The sequence below is a fragment of the Apodemus sylvaticus genome, chromosome 3, assembly GCF_947179515.1.
Source record: "Apodemus sylvaticus chromosome 3, mApoSyl1.1, whole genome shotgun sequence".
NCBI lineage: Eukaryota > Metazoa > Chordata > Mammalia > Rodentia > Muridae > Apodemus > Apodemus sylvaticus.
This window is the reverse complement of record NC_067474.1, coordinates 22,176,065-22,202,108: the sequence shown is the minus strand read 5'-3', so window position 1 is coordinate 22,202,108 and position 26,044 is coordinate 22,176,065. Positions and strand designations below refer to the sequence as shown.

Here is a 26,044-nt window from a genome sequence, read left to right as displayed (position 1 = left end):
GACAGGATAAAGAAATCCTGTCTCAAGAAACAACAACAACAACAACAACAACAACAACACTAAAATAAAAAATAAACCAACTGTAATTCTATAAGCTAGAAGTGTATAATTGATGGGATATTCTTACATACTCAGTTAAAAGAAGTTACTTTGTGATTTTTTCCCCTACAGTGTATACTGGGCCTGTTATTCTTTTTTTTTTAATTTCTTCTCTGGCATTTATTTTTCATTTTGGAATTATTTAAGGATATAAAACTTGCAAACACAGCTAAGCCCTCTACCCATCCTCAGGGGGAATGGCTTATTTAAAGTTCTCCTTATCTTTTCTATTTGTGGTCTTTATTTTGTTATAGACTTATCTTTTCTTTTTTTATTTGATATATTTTTTATTTACATTTCAAATGATTTCCCCTTTTCTGGACCCCCACTCCCTGAAAGTCACATAAGCCCCCTTCCATTCCCCTGTTCTCCCACCTACTCCTTCCCACTTCCCTGTTCTGGTTTTGCGGAATACTGTTTCACTGAGTCTTTCCAGAACAAGGGGCCACTCCTCCATTCTTCTTGTACCTCATTTGATGTGTGGATTAAGTTTTGGGTATTCCAGTTTTCCAGGCTAATATCCACTTATTAGTGAGTGCATACCATGATTGATCTTTTGAGACTGGGTTACCTCACTTAGTATGATGTTCTCCAGCTCCATCCATTTGCCTAAGAATTTCATGTTTTCATTGTTTCTAATGGCTGAATAGTACTCCATTGTGTATATATATCACATTTTTTGCATCCATTCTTCTGTTGAGGGATACCTGGGTTCTTTCCAGCTTCTGGCTATTATAAATAGGGCTGCTATGAACATAGTGGAGCATATACCCTTATTACATGCTGGGGAATCCTCTGAGTATAGGCCCAGGAGTGGTATAGCAGGATCTTTCGGAATTGACATGCCCAGTTTTCTGAGGAACCACCAGATTGATGTCCAGAGTGGTTGTACCAATTTGCAACCCCACCAGCAGTGGAGGAGTGTTCCTCTTTCTCCACATCCTCGCCAACACCTACCTGCTGTCTCCTGAGTTTTTTAAGCTTAGCCATTCTGACTGGTGTAAGGTGAAATCTCAGGGTTGTTTTGATTTGCATTTCCCTGATGACTAATGAAGTTGAGCATTTTTAAAGATGTTTCTCCGCCATCCGAAGTTCTTCAGGTGAGAATTCTTTGTTTAACTCTGTACCCCATTTTTTAATATGATCCCCCTTCTAAGAAGGATCAACGTATCCACACTTTGGTCTTCCTTGTTCTTGAGCTTCATGTGATCTGTGAATTATATCTTGGGTATTCCGAGCCTTTGGGCTCAGCAAGTGCATACTGTGTGTGTGCTTTTGTGATTGGGTTACCTCACTCAGGATGATGTTTTCTAACTCCATCCATTTGCCTAAGAATTTCATGAATTCATTGTTTTTAATAGCTTAGTGGTAATCCATTGCATATACACTTTCTTAAATACATAAATACAACCTTCTCGTTCCATATAATGTGCATGAGTATCTGATGCATATGATCTTAGGGTAGAAAAACAGGAGGGCTCCTCCCTGGAGAAGACCATTTTCCCTTCTCTGCATTCCTCAATTCTTTGTCTAGGCCTGAGGCCTCACCAGCTTTCTCCCTTCCATGTTAGCCTGTCCACTGTTGTCATCCTTATTCAGGTCTTGTTTAGGTATCCCTGTTGATGAAGCTTCATGGGTATAGCCTCTGACAGTTTTGGGAGACAAGATCTCAGAGAAAACATCCTCTGGTTCTTAGAATCATTCTGTCCCCTTTTCTACAACAATCCTTGAGGTGAGGGCCATTTGTATTGTAGATATATCCATTGGGTACTATACCATTTTTTGTTCTCTGCAATGATTGTGATTTTTAATTAATCATCTCTGTCTGTTGTAAAGAACAGTTACTTTAGTGAGGGCTGAGAACTATGTGTATCTGTACTATAAGAATAAACAAAAACATAGTTAGAATGTATTCTGGTTCAGTAAAGTGGCAGTTGTAGGTTCTCCTTCAAGATCCATGACCACCCTTGGCATTGGTAGTTGATTAGATTTCCAATTCCAAGCATGATTTTTCTCTTGTTGGGTAGCTCTTAAGACTCGGTAGAGGGCTATTGGCTACTGCTAAGGTGTGTATGCAACTATTGCACCCCTAAGGTTAGTTTGCCATGTTGGTCATTGTTGGGCTTTATAATTGTTGCAGTTGGGTAGGCCTATTGGTTGATTCTCTCCCTTGGAAGCTTGCATTGTGTCTTTTCGTACCATGAAGACCAGTTCTCAGGAAGGGGGCCTTCAGGTTAAAGGCATCTCAGGTGCTATGGATCCTGTGTCCAGAGTATTTGCCATTTTCAGCAACTTATCTTCCACCTCTGGGAACCAACCAAGGGCAGCAATACTACTCTATGTTTTGGGAGTCTCTTGGAAAACCCTGACTCACAGTGTGGTTCTGATGCTTGGTGTTGAGGCTTTTATTAGTCTGTGGCTCTTGGGGGATCATCGTTAGTTCAGACAGGAAGATTTTATTTATCCTGTATGTGTATATGTATACCCAAGTTTATGTTTATTACATGTAATTTTAGGTAAAATGTCAACAGCGTGATTTCTTATGATTCTTACTGTTATTTTACCTTCCTGTCCCCTTCTTTATTCATTTCCATTCTTTTCCCTAGTTAACACCTCCCTCTCCCTGCCTCTTTCAAATGTTTTATACCTTCCTTTTCTCCTACCTCTACAATGATCCCCTTTACTTTCCTGGTTTCTGCAGTTACTCCTAGTTACATATTCTCATTGGAAGGTTTGGAGCAGATGGCTGTAGAGCCAATGGCTGTAGTTATATGCATCATGTTTGTGTCCTTGACTTTGTCCTGTTGGTCGGCATATCTGTCTCTGTGCCAGCACCATATTGTTTTTCTTACAATGGTGCTGTAATGTGTCTTGAGATTTGGAATGGTAATCCCTCTAGTACTGTTCATTTAGCTCAGGATTACTTAAAATATCTGAGGGTCTCTTGGGATTCCTTAATAATTTTAGGATAGTTTCTTATATTTCTGTGAAAAGTGAAGCAGGGATTTTTGATTAAGATTGCATTGAATATGTAGTTGGCTTTTGATAGAATAGTCATTTTTACAGTATTACTTCTGCCAATCTATGAGTGTAGGTATTTTTCCATTTTCTGGTGTTTTTATCTCTTTCTTCTGAGATTTAAAGTTTTCATTGTAGAGGCATTTGACTTCCTTATTTAAGTTTATTCTTAGATATGTTCTTTTCTTTAAGGCTGATGTGCCTACACAGCAGTGTGTTCACGACTTTTTCCCTTGTATATCTATTATTTATGCAAAGAAAAGCTATTCATTTTTATAAGTTGATTCTCTCTCCTGCCACACAACATAATAATAATTTGTAAGACTGTCAGTACTAGTCATTTTTGTCTTATAGTTTTGAGAGGTGGCTTTCTTTTTGTTTCATTGAGATCCATGTCAAAACCAGTTGTATCATCCTTTCCCATATGAAACTGCACATTGCTTTATAGTAGCTCTTATAAGTATGTGTTCATATGTATTCTATAATGGGTTTTAGGCAAATAGTTTAACTCCTTTTATTCTTTTAATTAAATATAATTGGATATTTTATTTGTTTACATTTCAAATGTTATCATGCCCTTTCCTGGTTTCCCCTCTGCAAACCTTCTATCCCCTCCCTCCCTTACCCTGCTTCTATGAGGGTGTTCCCATACCCACTACTTCCCTAGCAGTCTTCTACTCTGGGGCATCCTTCACAGAATCAAGGGCTTCCCCTCCCATTGATGCCAGATTAAGGTCCCTTCGGCTCCTTCATTCCTTCCCCTAACTCCTCCATTGGGGTAACTGTGTTCAGTCCAATGGTTGGCTGTGAGCATCTGCATCTGTATTGGTCAGGATCTGGAAAAGCCTATCAGGAGACAGCTGTTTCAGGATCCTGTCAGCAAGCACTTCTTAGCATCAGCAATAGTGCCGTGGTTTGGTGTTTGCATGTGGGATGGATCTCTAGGTGGGGGAGTCTCTGGATGACCTTTCCTTCATTCTGTGTTCCACTCTTTGTTCCTGTATTCTGAGTTAAAATTTTGGAGATGGGTAGGTAGCCCCATCCCTCAACTGGGGGGGTCATACCTAACCTCTGGATATGGTCTCTTTAGGTTCTCCCTCCCCTTTGTGGGTTATTTCAGCTAATGTCATGTCCGTGGGTGTCCTGGGAACCTCTAGCTTTCCTGGCATCTGGGAACTTTCTGGTTTCTAGCCCAGTTTTCTTTCTCCCATTGCTAAACATCTCTGTTCAATTTCCTGGCCCTCAGTACATCTCCCCCATCTCCTCCCATATGTTGGAGCATCTTCTGAGTATATTCTCAGGAGTGAAGAGCTGGATCCTCATGTTATACTATGTCCAATTTCCTGAGGAAATGCCAAACTGATTTCCAGAGTGGTTGTACTAGTTTGTAATCCCACCAGCAATGGAGGAGTTTTCCTCTTTCTCCATATCCTTGCCAGCATCTGCTGTTACCTGAGTTTTTGATCTTAGCCATTCTGACTGGTGTGAGGTGGAATCTCAGGGTTGTTTTGATTTGCATTTCCCTGATGACTAAGGATGTTGAACATTTCTTTAGGTGCTCCTCAGTCATTCGTGTTTCCTCAGTTGAAATTTCTCTGTTTAGCTCTGTTCCCCATTTTTTTAATAGGGTTACTTGGTTCTCTGGGGTCTAACTTCTCGAGTTCTTGGTTTCTCCATTTATGTTAATTGAGAGTTTTTCTGCATATAGTAGCCTGGACTGGCATTTGCATTCTCTTAAGGTCTATATGAGATCCGCCCAGGATCTTCTGGCTTTCATAGTCTCTTGTGAGAAATCTGGTGTAATTCTGATAGGTCTGCCTTTATATGTTCCTTGGCCTTTTCCCCTTACTGCTTTTAAGATTCTTTCTTTGTTTTGTGCAATTGGTGTTTTGACTATTATGTGACAGGAGGAATTTCTTTTCTGGCCCAATCTATTTGGAGTCCTTAGGGTTCTTGTATGTTTATGTGCACCTCTTTCTTTAGGTTAGGGAGGTTTTCTTCTATAATTTTGTTGAAGATATTTACTGGCTCTTTAATTTGTAAACCTTCACCTTTTTCTATACCTATCACATTTTGTTTTGATTATCTTCTCATTGTGTCCTAGATTTCCTGGATGTTTTGGGTTAGGAGCTTTTTGCATTTTGCATTTTCTTTGACTGTTCTTTCAATGTTTTCCATGGTATTTTCTGCCCCTGAAATTCTCTCTTCTATCTCTTGTATTCTGTTGGTGATGCTTGCATCTATGACTCCTGATCTCTTTCCTAGGTTTTCTATCTCCAAAGCTGTTTCCCTTTGTGATTTCTTTGTCATTTCTATTTCCATATTTAGATCCTGGATGGTTTTTTCAATTCCTTCACCCGTTTGGTTGTGTTATCCTGTAATTCTTTAAGGGATGTTTGTGTTTCCTTTTTAGGTGCTTCTACCTATTTACCTGTGTTCTCCTGTATTTCTTTAATTTCTTTATGTTCTTCTTAAAGTTCTCTATTATTGCCATGAGATGCAATTTTAAGTCAGTCTTGCTTTTTCAGTATGTTGGCATATCCAGGGCTTGTTGTGGTGGGAGAACTGGGTTTTGATGATGCCAAGTAGCATTGGTTTCTGTTACTTTTGTCCTTGTGTTTGCCTCTTGCCTTCTGGTTATCTCTGGTGTTAGCTGGTCTTGCTGTCTCTTACTGTGGCTTGTCCCTCTTGTAAACCTTTGTGTCAGTACTCCCAGGAGATCAGTTCTCCCAGGCAATTTGGGTATGGAGAGCTGTGGCATAGGATCATCTCTGGGGTGCAGATGGAAAAGGGAAGGATCCTGCTCCCTGCTGTTCCTTGATTCCCATGACCTGATGGCTCTGGGAGGGTCCCTCTTGGACCAGGAATTTGAGCAAAAGTGGTGGTCTCACCTGTGCTCTCAGTGTCAGTACTCCTGGGAGCTCTCTCCTGGCGGGGGATTTGGATACAGAGAGCCATGGCACAGGGTCAGTTCCAGGCGCAGATGAAAACCAGAAGAATCTTATCTTAACTCCTTTTTTAAATTTATGTATGCCTAATTTTATGATATACTTCTTTCTTTTCTGTTGCAACACGGAGCTCAGCTTCTCCCAAGATAATCAATTTTATTGCCTCCATTTAAAAATGGTGAGTTCTAGAATTTGCCTTTAAGGCTGAAGTCAGGTCCATGCTGTGCATGGTAGTGGTGGGGATGCAGTGTGATCTTCAGAGGATGCTGGTTGAGGTGCTGTGTGAGACTCTCTTTTTCCTTTTCTTGTTTGGGTGACAGGGTACACAGAGAGTAGAAATCTGACTTCCTTCCTTGCTTTTCTCAAGGTGGAGTTTGGAAAATCAGTGGAAAGGACCATGTTGTAGTGAACTATTCAGAATCTAGGGTACTGTTTTGAAATAAAAACCTTGCATACAATCACAAACCTCTATCATGGATGTATACAGAATAGAAAATCAGAGCATGTCTTCACAGAATTCTGAGAATCTGTAAACCTTTTTGAGTCATGCATTTAGATTGGTTTTGATTGCAGTTGATAGAATTTAGTTCTCTACGAAGAACTTAGAGTTTAGAAATCTAGGCTGAGAATCTATATTATTTTTTCATTTCACTCTCATAGACAGTATAGTTTAAGTCTCTGTCCCTAACTAATCCTCACGATGGTTAGGCTCTCCCTCCAGGCTCTGTCCTGGGCTTGCTAGATGGGTGACTGTGGCTGACTACGCCTAATCCTTGAAACCCAGCTTTCCCTCTGTCCATAAAGAGGAGAACACTAACCCTGGGAATTTGCTGTGATGGAAGGTGGAGAGTGCTGGATTCCTGTGCCATAGTCTTAATCAGATGGCCACCCATTCTGTGTACACACACACACACACACACACACACACACACGCTTCATGGGGCTTATTCACTTCTACTTGCAGAACTATTAACATTTCCCCTGGTCACTCTTTTTCCTCCCAAGTTAGAAAGATGACCTTGTAAGATACTTTCAAGGGCATCTCAGCATGTGAAATGCCTTTATCTTGCCTCTATTTTCTGTTATGTTCTTTCCTCTTGTTCTCTTTCTAATTGACATTTTCTGGCTGCAGTGCACACAGGTTGACATAAAACCAGTTAGAACTGGTTATTAACTAAGATCAACCAAACAGCAGACAGTGCTGCACGAGTTCACTTTCTTATAACTTGGCTTTGAGGGTGGCGATGAAGCTGATCCCAGAAAGAAGATTGTCAGGCTCCCATGTGGACAGTGGTGTGTTCACTGACCCTCCTTCTAGGGTATCGGGGAGGAAGTTCGTCAGTTATTTGTGTAAAAGTCCCTAAACTTCTTAACTGTTATAGCTGATACTATTTTTGATTTAGAAGTGGCTAGGAGGGAAACAAAAGTCTGGAATCAATCTTTGTTTCTATTGAAATTGGTTATTGCTCTATATAATACACTTTATTTCAAATTGCAAATACTCTTTCTAGGGGCTGTATAAGAAAATACATACAAAATTGCTTAAGTGCAAGTTATCATGAAGATTCATTTTCCACAAAACTTTAATGCGTTGTTCTTTGGGACAGAGTTCTAAATCACAGTTCAGAAATGAGTACTAGATGTGGCTCACTTGGACAGATATACTAATATTTTGAATATCACTACTATTTGATTACAATTTCAGCCTAAGGGTAGACAGGGCAGTATATGTGATATGCTGAATGGTCATTGATTTTTAAAACTATGATTTAATAATAGACTATATTTGTTTTTTTTTAATTCTTTTTGTTTTTCAAGACAGGATTTCTTGAGGACAGAGTTTTTCTGTTGTAGTCTTGGCCATCCTAGAACTCACTCTGTTAACCGGGCTGGCCTCAAACTCACAGAGATCTGCCTACCTCTACCTTCTGAGTGTTAAGATTAAAGGCTTTTGCCATTGCTAGATTGTATTTATTTTTACTTTGTGTGTGTGTGTGTGTGTGTGTGTGTGTGTGTGTTCCACATGTGTATGGGTATTGAGGAGGCCAGACAAGGGTATTGGATACCTGGAGCTGAGTTACAGAAGGTTGTGAGCTGCCTCGTGAGAGTGCTTGAAACCCGAGATCCTTTACAAGGGCAATGAGTACTCTTAAGCACTGGGCCACCTCTCCAGTCCCCACTGGTTGTATTAATATTTATTCTCCTTGAATATTTTATCAGCTTATACCTATTCTTGAATTGAAATTATACTAATGTCAGTGGATGGCCCAAAGATGTAGCTTAGTTGATTGATAGAGTTACAGCAAGTGACTGGCTTGTATGGGGGCTCTGACCATATTTGTGAGTCTTGATCGGTGATCAGCCTAAAAGTCACAGTAGTGTGTGTGTGTGGGAACTGGACAGATGGCTCATTGGTTTAGAGGCAGTATTATTCTTGCAGAAGACTCAAATTTGTTTCCCAGCACACACATTAGCTAGTTAGTAACTGTTTATAACTCTAGCTCTAGGGGATATGACATCCCTTTCTTGCCCCACGAGCACCTGCACATAATTTAAAAATAAATGTTTTAAAAAAGTCTCAGGAGGGATTTATTACTTTGACTATTTCTGGAGTATAAAACAAGAAAACTTAAAATGTAGATATTATTACAATGACCCTATCTGAATAACAATCATAAGAATCTTAGTGAAATCTGGATAGTTTAAATTTGCCTCAGTTGCAATAAGTTTCTCATTTTGACTTTTCAGATATAGTCTTTAGAGTCCAGGAGAACTTTTTGGTTCAACAATAGCAGCACAATCACAATCACAACGCTTCTTGTGTGTCCAGCTTGGGATAGCATTCAGCAGCATCATTCTCTCTTTCAGTTTTGTCAGGAGGACCGCTGCCTCAGGGACAGGAGTTTGAACTGTATGAAGTTAGATTTCACTGGGGACGAGAAAACCAGCGTGGTTCCGAGCACACGGTCAATTTCAAAGCCTTTCCCATGGAGGTAAGAATAAGACTCTTGTAAAAATCTCAATAACTTAGTAAAGAACTCAGCAATTTACAACAGATGTTTGGTTTGAAAGAAGATGTGTAACCCTTGCATTTTATGTGTGTGCTAAGACAAAAGACTACTTAGTAGATTTAGTAGGTTGGGGTGGCTAATGGGCCATTACCTGCCTACTTCCTGGGCTCAGAGTGCACAGGTGGAAGAGGCCACAGCACTTATGCTGTTTCATGTCATAGAGAACATATGTACGTGTGTGTGTGTGTGTGTGTGTGTGTCTGTGTCTCAGCCCTAAAGTAATCCCTACAACACTTCTTTCATGAATTCATATACATTCTTTAATACACAAATTAAAGTGTCATATCTCCTATGGTTTTTTCCCTGGGATCCTTGCCTAGGTGGAATTCTTCATCCCCTTTCTAATCTCCCATTGGACTTGATAGTTTCCTGTTCCATGTTCATCCCATGGATTGGCACTTGTTGAGTCCACTGATTTCTTTGGCTCCTATAGTTTGAGGACAAGGTCTCCTCTTCATTCCTCTGATGACTCTTATCTTTACAAAATGCCAGGTTCATCACAAAGGTCACAAAGTTGATGAGATGCTCCTATTGGTATAGCACTTGTATTTAATTGCATAGGAATTCCAAGTTCTTCCCAATAAGCAGATGTTCACTAGTATATAGGAGCCTCCCTTTTTTCCTCTCTTCTGCCCTTACTCCCAGTCCTGTGTTTTAATTTCTAGGCCTTACACCTTAACTATATTAGACTTTGACTTCACCTCAATGTAGAATCAAGTAATAGTCAATCACCTAATGGATTTTCTGTTTTGGATATCTGGTACCAGGCTTCTTGCTCTGTCCTCCATACTTTGGATGTACAGCATATTAAATATGAACTTATTCCAAGACTGCAGCCATATGTAGATCTGCCTCCACCATCAGACATCACTCATGTGTCATCTACATCTTATGTGGACTGGACAGGATTACACTGGGATATTTTTCTGCATTATCTTAATCATTATTTTAATCAAAATCTTCTCAGATCCTCTAGCTATTCATTTCATTCAAAAGAAACCCAAGCTTTAAAAGGGAAATGTGAAATGCTTGAAAGATGGAAGAAAAACCCAAATGGCAGTGTATTGAAGAGTGTCTGAGGTGTGCCTCAGGAATTCAGGCAAAGAAGGTGGCATCAAGTTCCTGTTGAGGAAGGTTCCCTGTATCTCTTTGCTCTTTTGTTTTTGTTTGTTTGTTTGTTTGTTTTGTTTTTTGCTTTGCCCTCCCCCCATCCCTTGGGCGCAGAGATACCCTCTCATTTCTACCTCTGGCTCCTGTCCCGAGTGTACCTGAGAAAGAAGAGTGTATCTCACACAACATCGAAGAAGAAGAAAGACACCACATGCAGCTGTGGAGGACAGGGGTGGGGGTGGGGTTCGGTGGGGGCTGGACAGAGGGGAGGGCAGAGCCAGCCCTGCCTCCTATTGGGGTTGGAAGGTCTGTGTTACCATTTCATTCTAGTCATTCTCAAAGGCAGGGGTCCTGGTGGAGATTGGCATACTGGGGCAGTGAGAACCACAGATGCAATCTGAGATTCTGCTTCTCAAACAGTCCATGGCTGTGCAGAAGTTTTGCTATTTTGGAGTCAGCTGTCATCTGGGCAGTCAGATGAGATTTCTGACCTAACGTTCAGGCAGGATTATCCACTTGGTGTTTTAACTGATTCATTCCTTTAAGTGCAGGCAATGGTTTATTTTGAGTAAAGATTAAATACTGGCAGTGAGGCTTTGCTTCTGTAGAGATATTTATATTGGGGATAATGGAATTACTAGCTTCATTCTTTCCAACGTTGTTAAGGGGTGGTATTTGTCTTCTTTGTTATCCCAGATTATCCTTGGTGCAGTCCCAGGGAAAATACTGACATTAGTCATCTGTTGCTTGCTTGGACTGATTCTATTGGTCTGTAAGTGCTGCGGCTTCACAGAGCTTAGAAGGAGGATCTCTGCACTGCAGTTCTTAAAACTGAAGGATACGGGGCTGGGGTGATAGCTCCGTGCTTCAAAGCATCTCCTGATCTCCCAGAGGACCCATGTTCTGTTCCCAAGCATCCATGTCAGGTGGCTTTCAACTACTTATAACTCCAGTGCCCCTTTCTTTACATTTTCATGGGCATTGCCTTCAACTGTAGTAGGTAGGTTATTATAAGGCTGGGTGGAGCAGTACTCTACTTTAGACTTTAGATGCCAAAATTTGAGCCTTTTGACTGGTGAAAATTTTGTTAAGTTGACTTATTCCAAAAGGATTTTATCTGTTTGTCAGGATGTTGGGTTTGGCGATTCTTGGTAAATCACTACCAGTGTTTGTACTGGAAAAGCTACTGTCACAACCCTAGGGGACATTGCTTTGATTTTTATACTGGGCCAATTAAAAATAAAATCAATCAGGAATCCAGCATGTGGCCAAGGTTTCTCAATAAGAATATCATTCACCTTCTGCCCACCATTTGAGAGAGGAACTTTGTTGAATTTAGGAAATATATGGTCTCAGAATAACTCATGGACCTGAATAAATTCAGCAAGTTAAATGTTTCTTTCTCTGAATCCCTCTAGGTTTATTGCTACTGGTCCATATCCTCCTCTCCTGCAAGCTTACCCTATAGAATGTCCAAAAATGTCCTGTGTGGTTCTTACATCTTGATTTCCAAAGCTGTCATGTTACATAATGCTGAAAAATTAAAAAAATTCCTCTCTCCTGTTAAATCTGTGGAGCTAGTTTTGCTTCTACTATGTTTTGATTAAAAATATTTATTTTTAATGACTTTCTGGTCTGAGATAGAACATGCTTAATGGTGTTCATAATGTCACTATTAAAAATTAACTAATGTCAGCATTAAAGTTAGTATTAGTGGTATAAATATGTAAATAAAAACATAAAAACTTTAGTGGAAACTGGGAATGTACAGTGTTATAACCGTGAACCCAGAAGACTCTGCTAGGTATAAGTCAGATACAGTAAGCATTAAAGATTTAACCATGTGAGAGTCAAGAAACATCATCGAGGGATTTTAAGCAGAAGGCAAAGCCAGCCTAAAGGAAAACGAGATAGTGCATAGCATGTGATGCACTGTGTTTCCTTATGATACATGTGAGGCCCTCTTAATCCGTAGTAGGAGGCAGATGAATGTGTCATTCAGTTAACCACTGCTCTCAGAAGGATTCTCACTTTAGAGATGGGGGAAGAGTGAAACATTAATGTTGAGGAATTCTTAGGCATTATTGCCAGAAGGTATAAGCTGGTAGACTTTTTGGAAGATAGCTGTGGCAATGATCATAAAAATTTTTGTAATATTCTTTACAAATTTTAGATAGTATATTTTGACCATATGCATCCCTCCCCTATCTCCTTCCAGATCCTCTGTGTTTTTATAATTTCTAGAACATCTGTTATTAGATCAGTTTGACTGAGCCTTAGAATTTTCTGAATGTGTCATTTCTTTTTTATCGCTAGTTAATTCTGCGTTGATTGTTTCATACACGTATATACTGCATCCTTGTAGTCTCCCCTCTCCCCTCCTGCCCCTCTCACCCCCTCTTTCCTATAGATATCTTTACCATACTTAATGACTATCCATCTGTGTGACTCTGGGTTTAGAACTATCCATCGGCCAGTGGGCTCACTAGGGGATATGCAACTGAAGACAACGACCACCTCTTTCCACAATGTCAGTAGTCAGTACTTCTGCAGTAATGGGTACAGTCCCACAAGGGCTTCCCTCATCTATGACTGACTGTTAGCAGGACTTGTCTTGGGTGGAACCTGTGTGGATAACCTGTGATGATGTGGTGAGTTCCTAGTACATCAGCTGTGCTATGTATGCCTAGAAGGTGGCGTTTCATAGCCCTTATCCCTATCATTACGTTCCTTTAGCATTTTCTTTGATGTTCCTAGAGCATGAAATGGGGTTCTTTAAATGCTGTATTGAGGGCCAAACCCCAAGATGTTCTCTTCAACATCTAGAGCTGCGATGAGTCTCTGCTCTCACTAGTTCTCCTTGAAGAGAGGCTTCTCTGACTAGGGTGGTTTTAAACAGAAATTTAGCAGATAGTGTATCTACCTCCTTAGGCATGGAGTTTTGAGCAGGTCTGTAGAACTAGGCATGGATTCCTTCCTGTGGGGCAAGCCTCTAATCCAGGTAGCTTGGTTACCTCCGTAACAGTTATACCTCTGTCACACTAGCTGATGAGTCCTGTCTGACAGGCTAGCATTATGACTCGAAGGGTTCCCAGTTGCAGGGTTCACTGGTGCCCTTTTCATCCCCCAGTTGCCCGTGTAGCAACTTCTAGAACTCTGAAAGTTAAGTAGCCCAGTTCCAACCTGATTTCTCTGCATCCAGCACCAACTTTTTTCTTTCTCCATTTATTTATTTTTTTCTTTTGAGGCAAGTATGTAGCCCAATCTGCCTTGAACTCAAAATCCTCCTGCCTCAGCTGCCTGAGCTCTGAGATTACAGGTGTGCACTACCCTGGAAGGTTTAGGGCAAACATTTAAAAAACTTTCTGTTTTTCTCATTATACTCCAGATGCAGGAGTATTGTTGGGGGAGGGGACACTGATTCTGCACACACTAGCACTCTGAGCAGGGAGGCTCTGGTTTAAGAATGCTTTTCCTGGCAGGCTGGTGGCCGTGTAGTACAGGCCCTTGTCTTTATTTAAGTTATATTTAAGAAGCTGCTCTTGCTTTGTGTAGTCTGAGTGGGCTAAGTGACGAATGAGCTAAGAACCAGCTGTTTATGGGATGCTGAATTCAGTGGGAAAGAAGATTGTCTTGCAGAGCAGAGGCCCCTGCTTCTCTACCATCCTGGCTCTCCCTCCCCTGCCACTGTGACACATGCCAGCTCTGCTCCTGTCTTGCATTCCCTCTTTCTCCTCACAGGTGTGGGGTGTCTACCATTAATTGTCACCTTGGTACAAATGACCTGGTCAACAAATTTGGGATTTTCTTTGCACATGCAGTTAATACTTTGGACTACGATGTTTTGGGGGCAAACAGTTGTCATCCAGAGGAATTAGGACAACTGCTAAGAGAAACTCTGCAATCTGAATACTCAGCTTCACTGGTTGGTTTCATTATTTCCAACAAAGTTTTACTAGTCTTCAATAAGGAAGAATTTCTCATCTCTGGCTATACTTATTATTTAGTACTCTGGTATCCCGCATGGGGCTCGCACGTTGAACCTCCTTGCTAAACGGACCACTGGCTGCTCCAGTGGTCACAGTTGTAGAAACTCTATTTCAGCAACAACAACAACAACAACAAAAACAAAAAAACTTATGTTTCTTGAATTCTACCAAGCACTTTCGTTTTTACTCCAGGAAAATAATGGTCTCTGCTTTGATCCAGCATGTTTATCTTTTCATTTATTATATTTTTGTGTGTGCAGAAACCTACCAGATTACTGGCTAGAAGATAAAGTTGTGATGTTGAGCAAACAGAAATGTCCTTGCAGCTGCACCACACTGTGGGGCGGGCACATGGTGAGGGAGGGGTGCCCAGGGGCCCACCCTTCCTCCCCATCTGACCTTTTCTTGGCAGTTACCTCTGATTTTTCATCTGTAAGCAGTTCCTTCTTTATTGCTGTTTGAAGATACACAGAAGGTTGTTTTGTCAAGCTAAATTTGGAAGAGGCATTCATATTCTGGCTGATTTCATGATACAAAGCAAATCAGTGTAGACCCATAATATTCATGGATATGTAATTAATGCACAGGTAGTTATAGAGCCGAGTTTACTATAGACTCGTGGTCTGAAGTGAATCATTTCTTATCTTAATATGATTTCAGACAATAAACATTGATTTTGACATTTAGTCTATAACTGAGCAGCTGTCTCTAAGTTTACATCGCTTTGGGCATACGATGTAATTTATCCATCAATCCCCCATCTGTCCAAACATCCATCCATCCATCTGCAAATACATTATTAAAACCTACTACTATTAAGGCTTTGGCTCAATACTGGTGATGAACGCAACCTGGAGCTTGGAAGCTTTCACTTATCAGGGGAACTCAAATGTATGTGACTCGTTTCCTCCCGTGTTTTGTCCTAAAAAAAAAAAAAAAGAGTATTTACAAACGATAAATGTTTCTATGATATAGAAAGGACCTCAGCCCTTTAATCCGCCCATGCAATATGTGAATTCTGATCATTAGAAGCTAATGAGAATACTCTTTAAAAGACATATGGGATATAAACATCCTTTGAGGTGCAGATGCTTGCCAACCCTACAGAGCATCAGCTGGTGTATGAAAGGTATTGTGCCTGGCATAACCCAGGCACAGGCTGCAGTGGGATAAATTAGTTACAGTAACCTAACAAAGTTAGAAGCAGTCAGATTTAGGACAGAAAGTATTAACAGGGATGAGTTAAGAAAGGAGGCCCATTTGGGAACCTTGGCCAATTTGGAAGGAATGAGAGAATCTTGATTTCATGTCAGCTCTTTTGTCTTGGATAAGCTGGTAAACTGACTGTTTCCAAGTTCCACATTCCCATGTAATGGGCAAGAATCTAGCTCAGGCATTGGTAGGGCTGACCCTTCTGTAGCTCCTATGACTAGGAAGACATGGGAGAGACGTAGGGCTGATGGACCTCAGTGGTTGTGGTAAAACTTTTTAAGTTTTTGCAAATAAGACACAGGGAGAGTTAACATAGGGGAAAAATGTAGAAAGCCTTTATTTGATGCCTGTAACTTCTCTTTCCTCTTCAGCTGAATGTATTAGCATTATAATCTAAAGACTAGGCAGTACTCTGTATCCATTTCTAAAGCCCTCTTTCCTGATGTCTTTTTTATTATGATTAGTATACATACACATGGAATAGAATTTCCATCCTTAGCTGTCACTGATCTAGAGGCAGTGGGACCGGGAGGATGGAGCTGATAAATAAGGCAGACTAAAGTCTCCTGCAGTAGCTAACTTTATTCATAGCCTCAGACAATTTATACTCTTAGGATTAAGAAAGGTCACGTGAGTACTGCTCATGAGAGAAGCTGTATGTAATCGCGGTGACAAGCCTCATTGGCACAAAATTGTTTTTGCATAGAGGCACATAAAGCTAGTTTAAATATTTAATTGAATAACAAGAGCAAGCAATAATGACTAATCTGAAGTAAACCCGCTCCTGTCTGCCATGCCTCGGAGGAGAATGAAGACACCTTCCAAGAACAATTCTGTGTTTTGAAGAAACTGAGGTCACGAGACTCTTGTTTCATTTCCTTGAAGCTCTCTCACAAGCCCTCTAAATTCTCTTTGCATGACTCCATTCCTGGACCCTGTTCCTACCATCAGCTACTTTGTGGTGAAACTAAGCACCACTCTGGGGAGCAAGATGGTCTCTGACCATGGTTTAATGAGAGGATGTTAGAAGATGTTTTAGCTTTGTAACATCTTAGTCTGACAAACATGCAAGTTCTTCTGCTTCAAGAATTGCAGTTTAGGTCTTGGGTGTGTGACAAGGAGGGAGAAAGCCTGCCTGGTGTAACCTAGACTCCATTCTCAGGACTGTGAAAAAGGAAAACAAGAGAAAGATTTTCTAGGATAATTGCATTTTTTGCCAATTCTTGGGTGTGCTTAAATATTTTTTCTTTTAGTTTCATAGGGCTCTACACAACAAAAGTTCACTACAGAACCTTACAACAACATATACAATATTCTCAGACTGAAAGCCTTTTGGGGGAGGGGTATGATTTCCCAGGATGCAGTTGGCCCTGGTGTCATAAGAGAGAAAGCGCTATTCTGATTCTAGTTCACTGTATTTGCTGTTTGGTTCCCACATAGTTGTTTAACTTATATTTTTTCATTGATACATATAAAAATAGTTTTACCACTCATAATGTGAAACAGTGTGAAGCTGTAGAAGCTAATAATGCAGTGTCCATAGTGATGGCTCAGTGGGCAAATGCTTGTCATGAAACAAGAGAATCTGGTATTGTATTTATTCTCAACACCTCAGTCCAGGGTACAGAGATAAGTGGATTCCTGGATTTCACCAATTCAGTGAAAAGACTTGTCTATTATAAAACAAAAGGTGGCCAGTGATTGAAGAAGCCACCCATAAGGCACATGCATCCCCCCCCCCCACACACACACAGGAACATGTATTACCCTCCCAAGACTAAAAAGAAAATAATAGTGTAAGAGTCAGGTGTTTATTTGATGGTTTCTAAAAGCATTCCACTAACATAGTTAGATGTATTCAATGAAAATGCAGGAACTTAGGGCTGTGGGTTACTCTTATTTAGAAGCTCAAAAGAACTAAAGAACTAGAGAAAGCCAAGTTTCAAGTTAAATATAAACATTAACTATAACTGGAAGATACGTATGACCTGACATATATCAGGAGACCTTTTCCCATTCACTATTGTCTGTATTTGGAGACCCCACAGCAAGTAAGTTCTCTGAACCCAGGCTAATAAGTCAAAGACCTCTACATGAAATGAGTTATTTAGTGGAACTGCTTGGTGGGCGCTGGAATTTCCCAGGAATACTCCTTGAGAACTCTACATTGGTGAATTAAGTAGAAGGATTGAGTATTGTCCCTCTGCCCCATCCCCACCCCCACCCCTGTTATCTGCACTGTAAAGAAGTAAGACCTTATGAGAGTCTCTGGATGGGCTGTAAAAAACATAACCTTTGTGATGAGAGGAAATATGCTGGAGACAGCGTAGTGTGAGACAGGAAAGGGACTGGAGGTGATTCAACAGTGTGCCTGGACAGTTAGTTTATGTGCAGGAGGGAGGGTAGGGCTAATTAGTTAATTTCCTAGGAGTAGCTCAAATTTCACACAAGCTTAAAAGAGACAAAACGGAGGAGGAAGGAACTATTTGGGGTGGAGAAGTGGAGAAGAAGGCCGGCTTTGTTTAAGGGGAAAAATATCTCTCTCTGTAGAAGCCAAGAACAGGGAAGATGTGTTTCCTGTTAATGATGCTAATTCTTCAGATTTTTCCACTCAGCCTCTCGTGCTTAGGCTCTTCCCTGACTCTGGAAGGCTCCACAGCTCAAGATACTGGAGAGAAGACCACTGCGTTGTCAGGGAGGCAGCAAAGGCTGCCAATTCCTTACTGCAGTCTGTCTCGTCTTAGCCATCTGTGAGCCCTCACATCCCTTTAAAAAGATTTGGGGCCGGAGTGGGCAGAGACTGGCTGGGATTTAGCTTTTCTGTTTCTTCTTTCCACTCTACTAGAAATAGATTAGAAATAGGTTTTACCCAGTCCACTGTCTGAGCCTGGGCCAATCACTGAACTGTGGGTACTAACAATGGGTACTTCATGGTTGTCCTATTTTACAGCAACTGTAGCCTTGGTCCAGGACTTAAGTCACCGATCCTCCTCTTACTTTGGGTTATATAGCAGTGGAAATATTTTGTAGTGATTTTAAAAATGAATACCACGTATCTACCTTGTTCAGATTTTTATCAGCGGGCTTTGTTCACAATGGACTCACCAGCCCTGATGTACTGTTGAGCTGCTTGCTTTACTGAATTAAAGTCTCCTGTATATGGCTTCAGGGTGAGTCACAATGGAAGGAGGATCATGATGCTCTTAGCTATTTGTCACCTTTCACAGCCCAACACTGTCAGGCTCTTTCCTGAGGCGTGTTTGTGGTTTGGAATCATCTTCCATGCAGACAACTCACACGTTAGTTACATTTGCATCACTGTGACCACAGCTCCCGACAGAAGTCAGCTGAAGGAGGACAGATTTATTCTGGATTGGGGTTTCAGAGGGTCCCAATCCATCCTGGTGGGGAGAGTGTGGAAACAGGAGGGCTTGACAGAGGCTGTTCACACCCTGGGGGGCCAAGAAGCAGGAATTAAAATAAAGGCCAGGTCTATCCTTTATTTATTTATTTATTTATTTATTTTTACAAGTGTGGAAAGAACTCATTCATTCTGGATGAAAAATGAGCTCCAATCTTTATTGCATAGAGAAAGAAAAAGCTTCTACCCTTTTAACGTTAACTGAGTTAAACCCAAGTTTGTAAGAAGAAAGCTTGGTTCCTTTTAATAAGACTAAGCCTGCCTTTTTAATTTTTCTTTTTTTTTCTCTTTTTTTATTCGATATATTTTTTATTTACATTTCAAATGATTTCCCCTTTTCAGGCCCCCCCCCACTCCCCAAAAGTCACATAACCCCCCTTCCCTCCCCCTGTTCTCCTATCCACCCCTTCCCACTTCCCTGTTCTGGTTTTGCCCTATACTACTACATTGAGTCTTTCCAGAACCAGGGGCCACTCCTCCATTCTTCTTGTACATCATTTGATGTGTGGATTATGTTTTGGGTATTCCAATTTTCTAGGCTAATATCCACTTATTAGTGAGTGCATACCATGATTGCTCTTTTGAGACTGGGTTACCTCACTTAGTATGATGTTCTCCAGCTCCACCCATTTGTCTAAGAATTTCATGAATTCATTGTTTCTAATGGCTGAATAGTACTCCATTGTGTATATATACCACATTATTTGCATCCATTCTTCTGTTGAGGGATACCTGGGTTCTTTCCAGCTTCTGGCAATTATAAATAGGGCTGCTATGAACATAGTGGAGCATATATCTTTATTACATGGTGGGGAATCCTCTGGGTATATGCCCAGGAGTGGTATAGCAGGATCCTCTGGAAGTGATGTGCCCAGTTTTTTGAGGAACTGCCAGACTGATTTCCAGAGTGGTTGTACCAGTTTGCAACCCCACCAGCAGTGGAGGAGTGTTCCTCTTTCTCCACATCCTCGCCAACACCTGCTGTCTCCTGAATTTTTAATCTTAGCCATTCTGACTGGTGTAAAGTGAAATCTCAGGGTTGTTTTGATTTGCATTTCCATAATGACTAATGAAGTTGAGCATTTTTTAAGATGCTTCTCAGCCTTTAAAGATCCACTCCAGTTCTCCACTTCTGTCAACCAGCCTTTATCTCCTGAAGATTCTGAGCCTCCCCAGACAGACTTGGCTGGGAATAAGCACTGAGACCATGAGCCTGTGGAGAATGTTCCAGATTCAAACTGTAGTGGTAAGAGAGGAAGCATTTCTGATGCTTGCATCTATTGGGAAGGAAGACACTGGAGTAGCTGATGCATTGGGTGAACACATGTTAGTATGTGTTTTCAGTGCATCATTCATGAGAATGAAGAAACACAAGAAGACAATACTTGCTTCCAGTGGTTCTTGAGTATCAAGAAAGAAACATAGCTGGCACCTGGACTGTTGTTAAATGACATTGTAGAGAAATAGGACAAGCTTAGAAAGTAATGAGTGTGTGTTCACTTCTGTGCTTGGAGTTGACAAGGATAACAAAGAAGTGCCCATTATCCACAGGGTGGCAGACATACTCAAAATGGCTGCTTGTATGAAAAAGGCTTTTAGGATGTGAGTGCAACAGATTATGGAATGATGGAATTCTGCTAGGCTCAGAGAAAAGAAGAAAAGAATGGTGTCTTAGTTGGGGTTTCTTTCATTGCTGTGAAGAGACACTATAAGCAACACAACTCTTATAAAAGCAAACATTTCATTGGGACTGGCTTGCAGTTTTAAAGGTTCAGTCTATTATTGTCATGGTGGGAAGCATGGCAGTGTCCAGGCAGATTTGGTGTTGGAGGAGCCAAGAGTTCCACATCTTGATTTGGAGGCAGCCAGGAGGAGGGGGGTCTCTTCTTCCCTTGGTGGAGCTTAACTGTTAGAACCTCAGAGCTCATCTGCACAGTGACATACTTCTTCTAACAAGGTCACACATCCTCCAATAATGCCATACCTTCTAATAGGGCCAATTCCCATGGGACAAGTGTATTCAAGCCACCACAAATGGATTTTAGAACTAGATCTTGAGAATGGAGTAGGAACTTGCTCAATAAACAAGGTTGGAAAGGCTGTTTCTGGGCTAAGGAGTAGCATTATTTAAGGTAGACATTTTAAACTCTATTCAGGATGAGAAGGATATTCTTGAGTTGCTGAGAATTAAACTCTATTTTCTGGACGGTACTTGGACATATAGGTACTTTTAAGCAGGTAGATTGTCAGGGTGAGATTAGGGTGGTGGAGAGGGAAAGGGCAAAGTTCAGGGAAGATGTGGGGTATGTGTGATGTGGTAGAAGATATATAAGTTAGAGAGATTAGAACAAGTCACGGGGATGCTAAGAGATGGAACATAAACAATGCAACATTCCTGAAATGAGTAGTGGAACCCTTACAGACGGAACATCCCCAATCCAAAATAGTGTCCACCAGAAGTGATTCTGATGTGAGCTTTCTGAACATATGCATCCAACAGTGAGATATGATGGGTCTGGACTCAAGTCTAAACAGGATATTCATATACATTCCACACACACTTTACACACATAGCTTAAAGATGCACTTTTACTGTATTTATAATATACACGAAACAAAGGTTGGTGGTATGGCATCTTCTACTGGCAATGTCCTATTAGTTTGAAAAGGTTTTGGACTTTGGAGTTCAGATTTTGGGATGAGGGATGATAGTTGTGTAATAGGGAAAAAATGAGTAGGGAGACAGTGGGTAGAGCTACTGAATGAATGAATGAGTCAGCAGGTTTTAATAATAGAGCCACTGTTATCAGTAACTGTCTGCCATGCTTTTAGATCTCCCAACTTTCAAATTGCACAGAGAATCATAGTATGAGTTCCTAGCCCTTTGGGTATTGATAAGATGTCCTTGGCCTCTTATATGGTAAAGACAAACATGTGGGAAGTCGTAAGTAATTTGCGTCTTAAGTAGGATAGTAATGACTTTCTGTGTAACAGTGTGGATTAATTCAGCAAAATCATTAACTCTAGTCCTTATTTATTGTTGATTGCATTTGATTTGTATTGTCAAGGGGGGGATTCACCTTTAGAATGTTCCCTCTTTTTTTTTCAAGTCTAAGCATCTTAATTTATTAATCTCCACAGGAAAATGTGTATTTCTCCTTTGGTGATGCTTTTTGAAGGGCTTTATCTTGATACCTTTGTTCTGTAAAATTACTACCACTTGCTACTGTTGACAGCTGCTTCCAGAGTCTCTGTTTGTCTACTTCCATTACCTATGGTACTTTCCTACACAGTATCTATATTTTGTCATGTGCCCAGTAAAGGGAAGTCTAGTAACTTTCATGTTTTCACATATTTTTTAAAAAGGGAAGAAAAGAAACAGCAATCAAGGAAGCGACTGGGTTTCCTACATTGGCCTAGATCAACATTTTAAGAGAGACCTAATTTTGACTTAGAAGTGAAAACCAGTTTTGTGTCAAGCAATACAGAATTTTATTTAAAATGATTAGAAACTTGTCTTGCTGGTGGTCCTGGCCCAGGGATAAAAATATTCTGGCAATTAGAGTATTGCTTTTTGATTCCAGATGGAGGACTCCTTAAAGGGCGGGAGCTTGACTTCGGAAGGTTGTAGGTTTTCTGAGTAGGTAAGTATTGTGTCCCGTGGGATGCAGAGATTTGAGAATATGGCAAGTGATGTCACTGTTCTCTTCAAACCTTTGTTATGGAGAAGCTAGGAAAAAGATAGGATAAAGGCTGATTAAATATTAGAAGTCACTTTTGGCATGATGCCCAGTAAGCATGTATATGATATTTTTATGAGTTGGGTTTTGGGTGTGAGGCTCTCGGGGGAACAATGTTATTAATGATGCAGCTACATGGAGACCAAGAGAAATCAGAAGAAAGTTTTGAAGGTCAAATAGTCATGCTGGTGTTGTGATTGTCGTCAAATTGAAAATAAACTCTGTTAGATCCTAAGAATTTTTCATATGTAGTGGTTTGTCTTGCCATCTAACAGAGCAGCAATTCTTGGCAGATAGTGAATTTTAAGTAAATAAAACAAGCAGGTAAAAGAGTGAAGAATAGATGAGCGAGTTCTGGGCATGGTGCCAGGTTCTGAGGCCATGAAGGTGACAGGGAGGTCATTTTCCCACTTTGGAGTCTTCCTGTTTGCTATATAGAATGCTTTCCAATCAGAGAGCTACATGGTTTGCTACTTGAGTGACTTGGGGCCTCTATTCACATGCTGCATAAACAAGGAGGTAAACCCCAGCTTTCCCCCTTGTTTAGCTGGTTTTTCACTATATCCTTCTGTAGAAATTTATTGATATAAACATAACTATATATGAAATATGTGCAGCTATCTAGCTACAAATTGCTGCAAATGTATAAATGCAGGAATACAGCTATTTCATTATAGTCTACTCTAGTTGGGTTTTAGCATATATGGAATTTAGGTTATCTGGAAATGAACTTCAAATGTCTGGTTAGGGACAGAGAATGGAAGCGTGACTGTCAGGGTTTCACTGAAAAACATCCGTGGTCAGATGTTTGGTTTGTAAGTGGAGTCTACCTAAGAGCTGTTGGGGCATTGCTGTGCACCTTTTCAGCTATGAGTTCTTTATTCACCAACTAAACATTTATTGGGAAACTATTATCATTGTTCCAGATAAGTTTTCAGTAGTGGTAAATTTCATAGGCAAATCTATAGAATCACTGCACCCAGAAGACTTTGCCTCTAGTCCAATGATTTCCTTGGTTACTGGATGTGACATACTTTAAAGGATCATTGTTAAAATCTAGGTGTGACTGTTTACATGACCTCCGATGGGATGGTGGTCTTGGCAAAGAGGAAAGGGGGAGCAAATTATAAAGGTGGGGAGAGAGGGACCTTCAGAGTCCGTTACAGCTTTAGACTATTTGGAGGTCAGAGGGAAGTGGAGCATGTGACTTGGGAACAGGAAGAATGGTGGAAGTTTTGGACATGGCCTCCATGTAAAATCAGGATGTAGATTTTGATATGCTTTGAATTTGAGAGTTGCCATTCATTTCGTAAAATGCCCAGAAGGGGCTGGGATTATAGATCTTTACCTCAGAATAGAACAGACTAGATTTATGCCAGTGGCTAATAGTCACTCATTTACCTCTTTCAATCAGGCTCTATGGAAGCGATAACTCCAGGAACACAGTGTCCTTTCTTTACCCAATGTCATTGGTAACAGTTACAGTATTAAGTGGTGTCCTGTTACCATTGCTGATTGGTACCACAGGCATATGGAATGTTGCTTAGCAAGCTTAACCATGTAAGACTTTGCCAAAAGGAGTCTTGATCCTAAGGTAAAGGCTGTCTCACATGCCTAGCTGCCACAGTATGAACGATGCTACCATAGTAGCATATTATTCTTAGTCATACCCACTGTCAGTTCATTTTTTGATGTTTATTAAGCACCTTTGAATAACAAATTACTGCTAATATAATCCATAGATAAGTATTTAGGAAACATGCAAGTATAAAAGATTGGATATTTTAATATTTAGGCATATGACCTTAAGATGGTATTGGTGATAGGGTTTTTCTTTCTTTTCTTCTGCCCTCTCTTGGTTGTATTTGTATGCATGTGTAATAGATGCACATATGTGTGCATCCATGTATATGTATGGAGGCCAGAAAAGGATATCTAATACCCATCCTACTCTGCCACAGCATATACAAGAACTTATCAAGGACAGGTCCAGTGCAGCTGGGAGATGCAGCTGCTCGGCTGTGATCCCCACCAGCTGTACCTCCTCTTTCACCATCTGTTTCTTTCCATTTGGTTTAGGAAATGCTGATATCTGCAAGCACCAGTCCTGATGATTAGTTCTTAGAAGTGAGAGAAGGGCTTGTATTCTCTTGAAGTTCATACAAATGGCTAGTCAGTGACTTAGTATACACATAGCCTGTGCTAAAATTTCACAATTTTAGAAAACATTTTTTGCCTCCAGCCCCGAAGCAGTCGTTTTCGATCCCTTCTTCCTGGAGTCTAAGGTTGAGTTTCTTTCTCCTAAAGTTGCTGGCTTAGAAAGTTCACATCATACTAAGTGAGGTAACCCAGACTCAAAAGATGAATCATGGTATGCACTCACTAATAAGTGGATATTAACCTAGAAAACTGGAATACCCAAAACATAATCCACACATCAAATGAGGTACAAGAAGGACGGAGGAGTGGCCCCTTGTTCTGGAAAGACTCAGTGACGCAGTATAGAGCAAAATCAGAACAGGGAAGTGGGAAGGGTTGGGTGGGAAAACAGGGGGAGGGAAGGGGACTGATGGGACTTTCTCGGGGAGTGGGGGTTCAGAAAAGGGGAAATCATTTGAAATGTAAATAAATATATCAATAAATTAAAAAAAAAGAGAGTTCACAGGAGAGGGATTGTGCCTCTGAGGAGTTTTCTGAATTTTGTCACTTTGCCTAAGAAAGGGGGAGTTCCCAACACAATTGTCCCTTGGGTTTTGTTGGGTAGACATGCTTTGATGATCTCCTTAGCAGCTGTTGGATATTTGAGTTTCTATTTTGTGGCTCTTGTGAGTAAACGGGCTTATTTCTCTGTGTATATATTTCTATTTCTCTTGGGTTTATATACTTGGGATAGGAGTTGCTGGGTCATATGCTGTCTTAGTTAGGGTTTCTATCCCTGCAATGAAACACTGTGACCAAAAAGCATTTTGGGGGAGGAAAGGGTTTCTTCACCTTATAATTTCAGATTGTTCTTCATCACCGAAGGAAGTCAGGACAGGAATCCAGGCAGGGCAGGAATCTGGAGCAGGAGCTGATGGAGAGGCCATGGAAGGGTGTGACTGGCTCGCTTCCCCTGGCTTACTCAGCCTCCTTTCTTATAGAACACAGGACCACCAGCCCAGGGATGGCATCGCCCATAATGAGCTAGGCCCTTCCCCACTGATCACTAAGGAAAAACCTTACAGTTGGATTTTTTGGAGGGATCTTCTCAGTTGAGGCTCCTTCCTCACTGATGACTCTAGCTTGTATTGAGTTGACACAGAATCAGTCAGTACATATGCCAATTCCCTGTTTCCATTTTAGAAACTTCTTCTCTCCTTCCCAAGGTCACCAGTGGCTGTTCCATTGACAGTCCCTTGAGTGGAGTAGTGTGTGTAGGTTCTGGTTTCTCTGCATC

General features: G+C 40.8%; 1 protein-coding gene across 2 annotated transcripts in view; it reads left to right on the top strand.

The window, feature by feature from the left end:
• Ca8 (carbonic anhydrase 8) overlaps nt 1-26,044 on the top strand; it is a 97,430-nt gene that overhangs the window by 12,499 nt on the left and 58,887 nt on the right. For both annotated transcript variants that reach the window (XM_052176043.1, XM_052176042.1), the window contains exon 3: nt 8,934-9,058. In XM_052176043.1, coding sequence (XP_052032003.1) covers nt 8,934-9,058 — 125 coding nt within the window. The remainder of the gene's footprint in view (nt 1-8,933; nt 9,059-26,044) is intronic.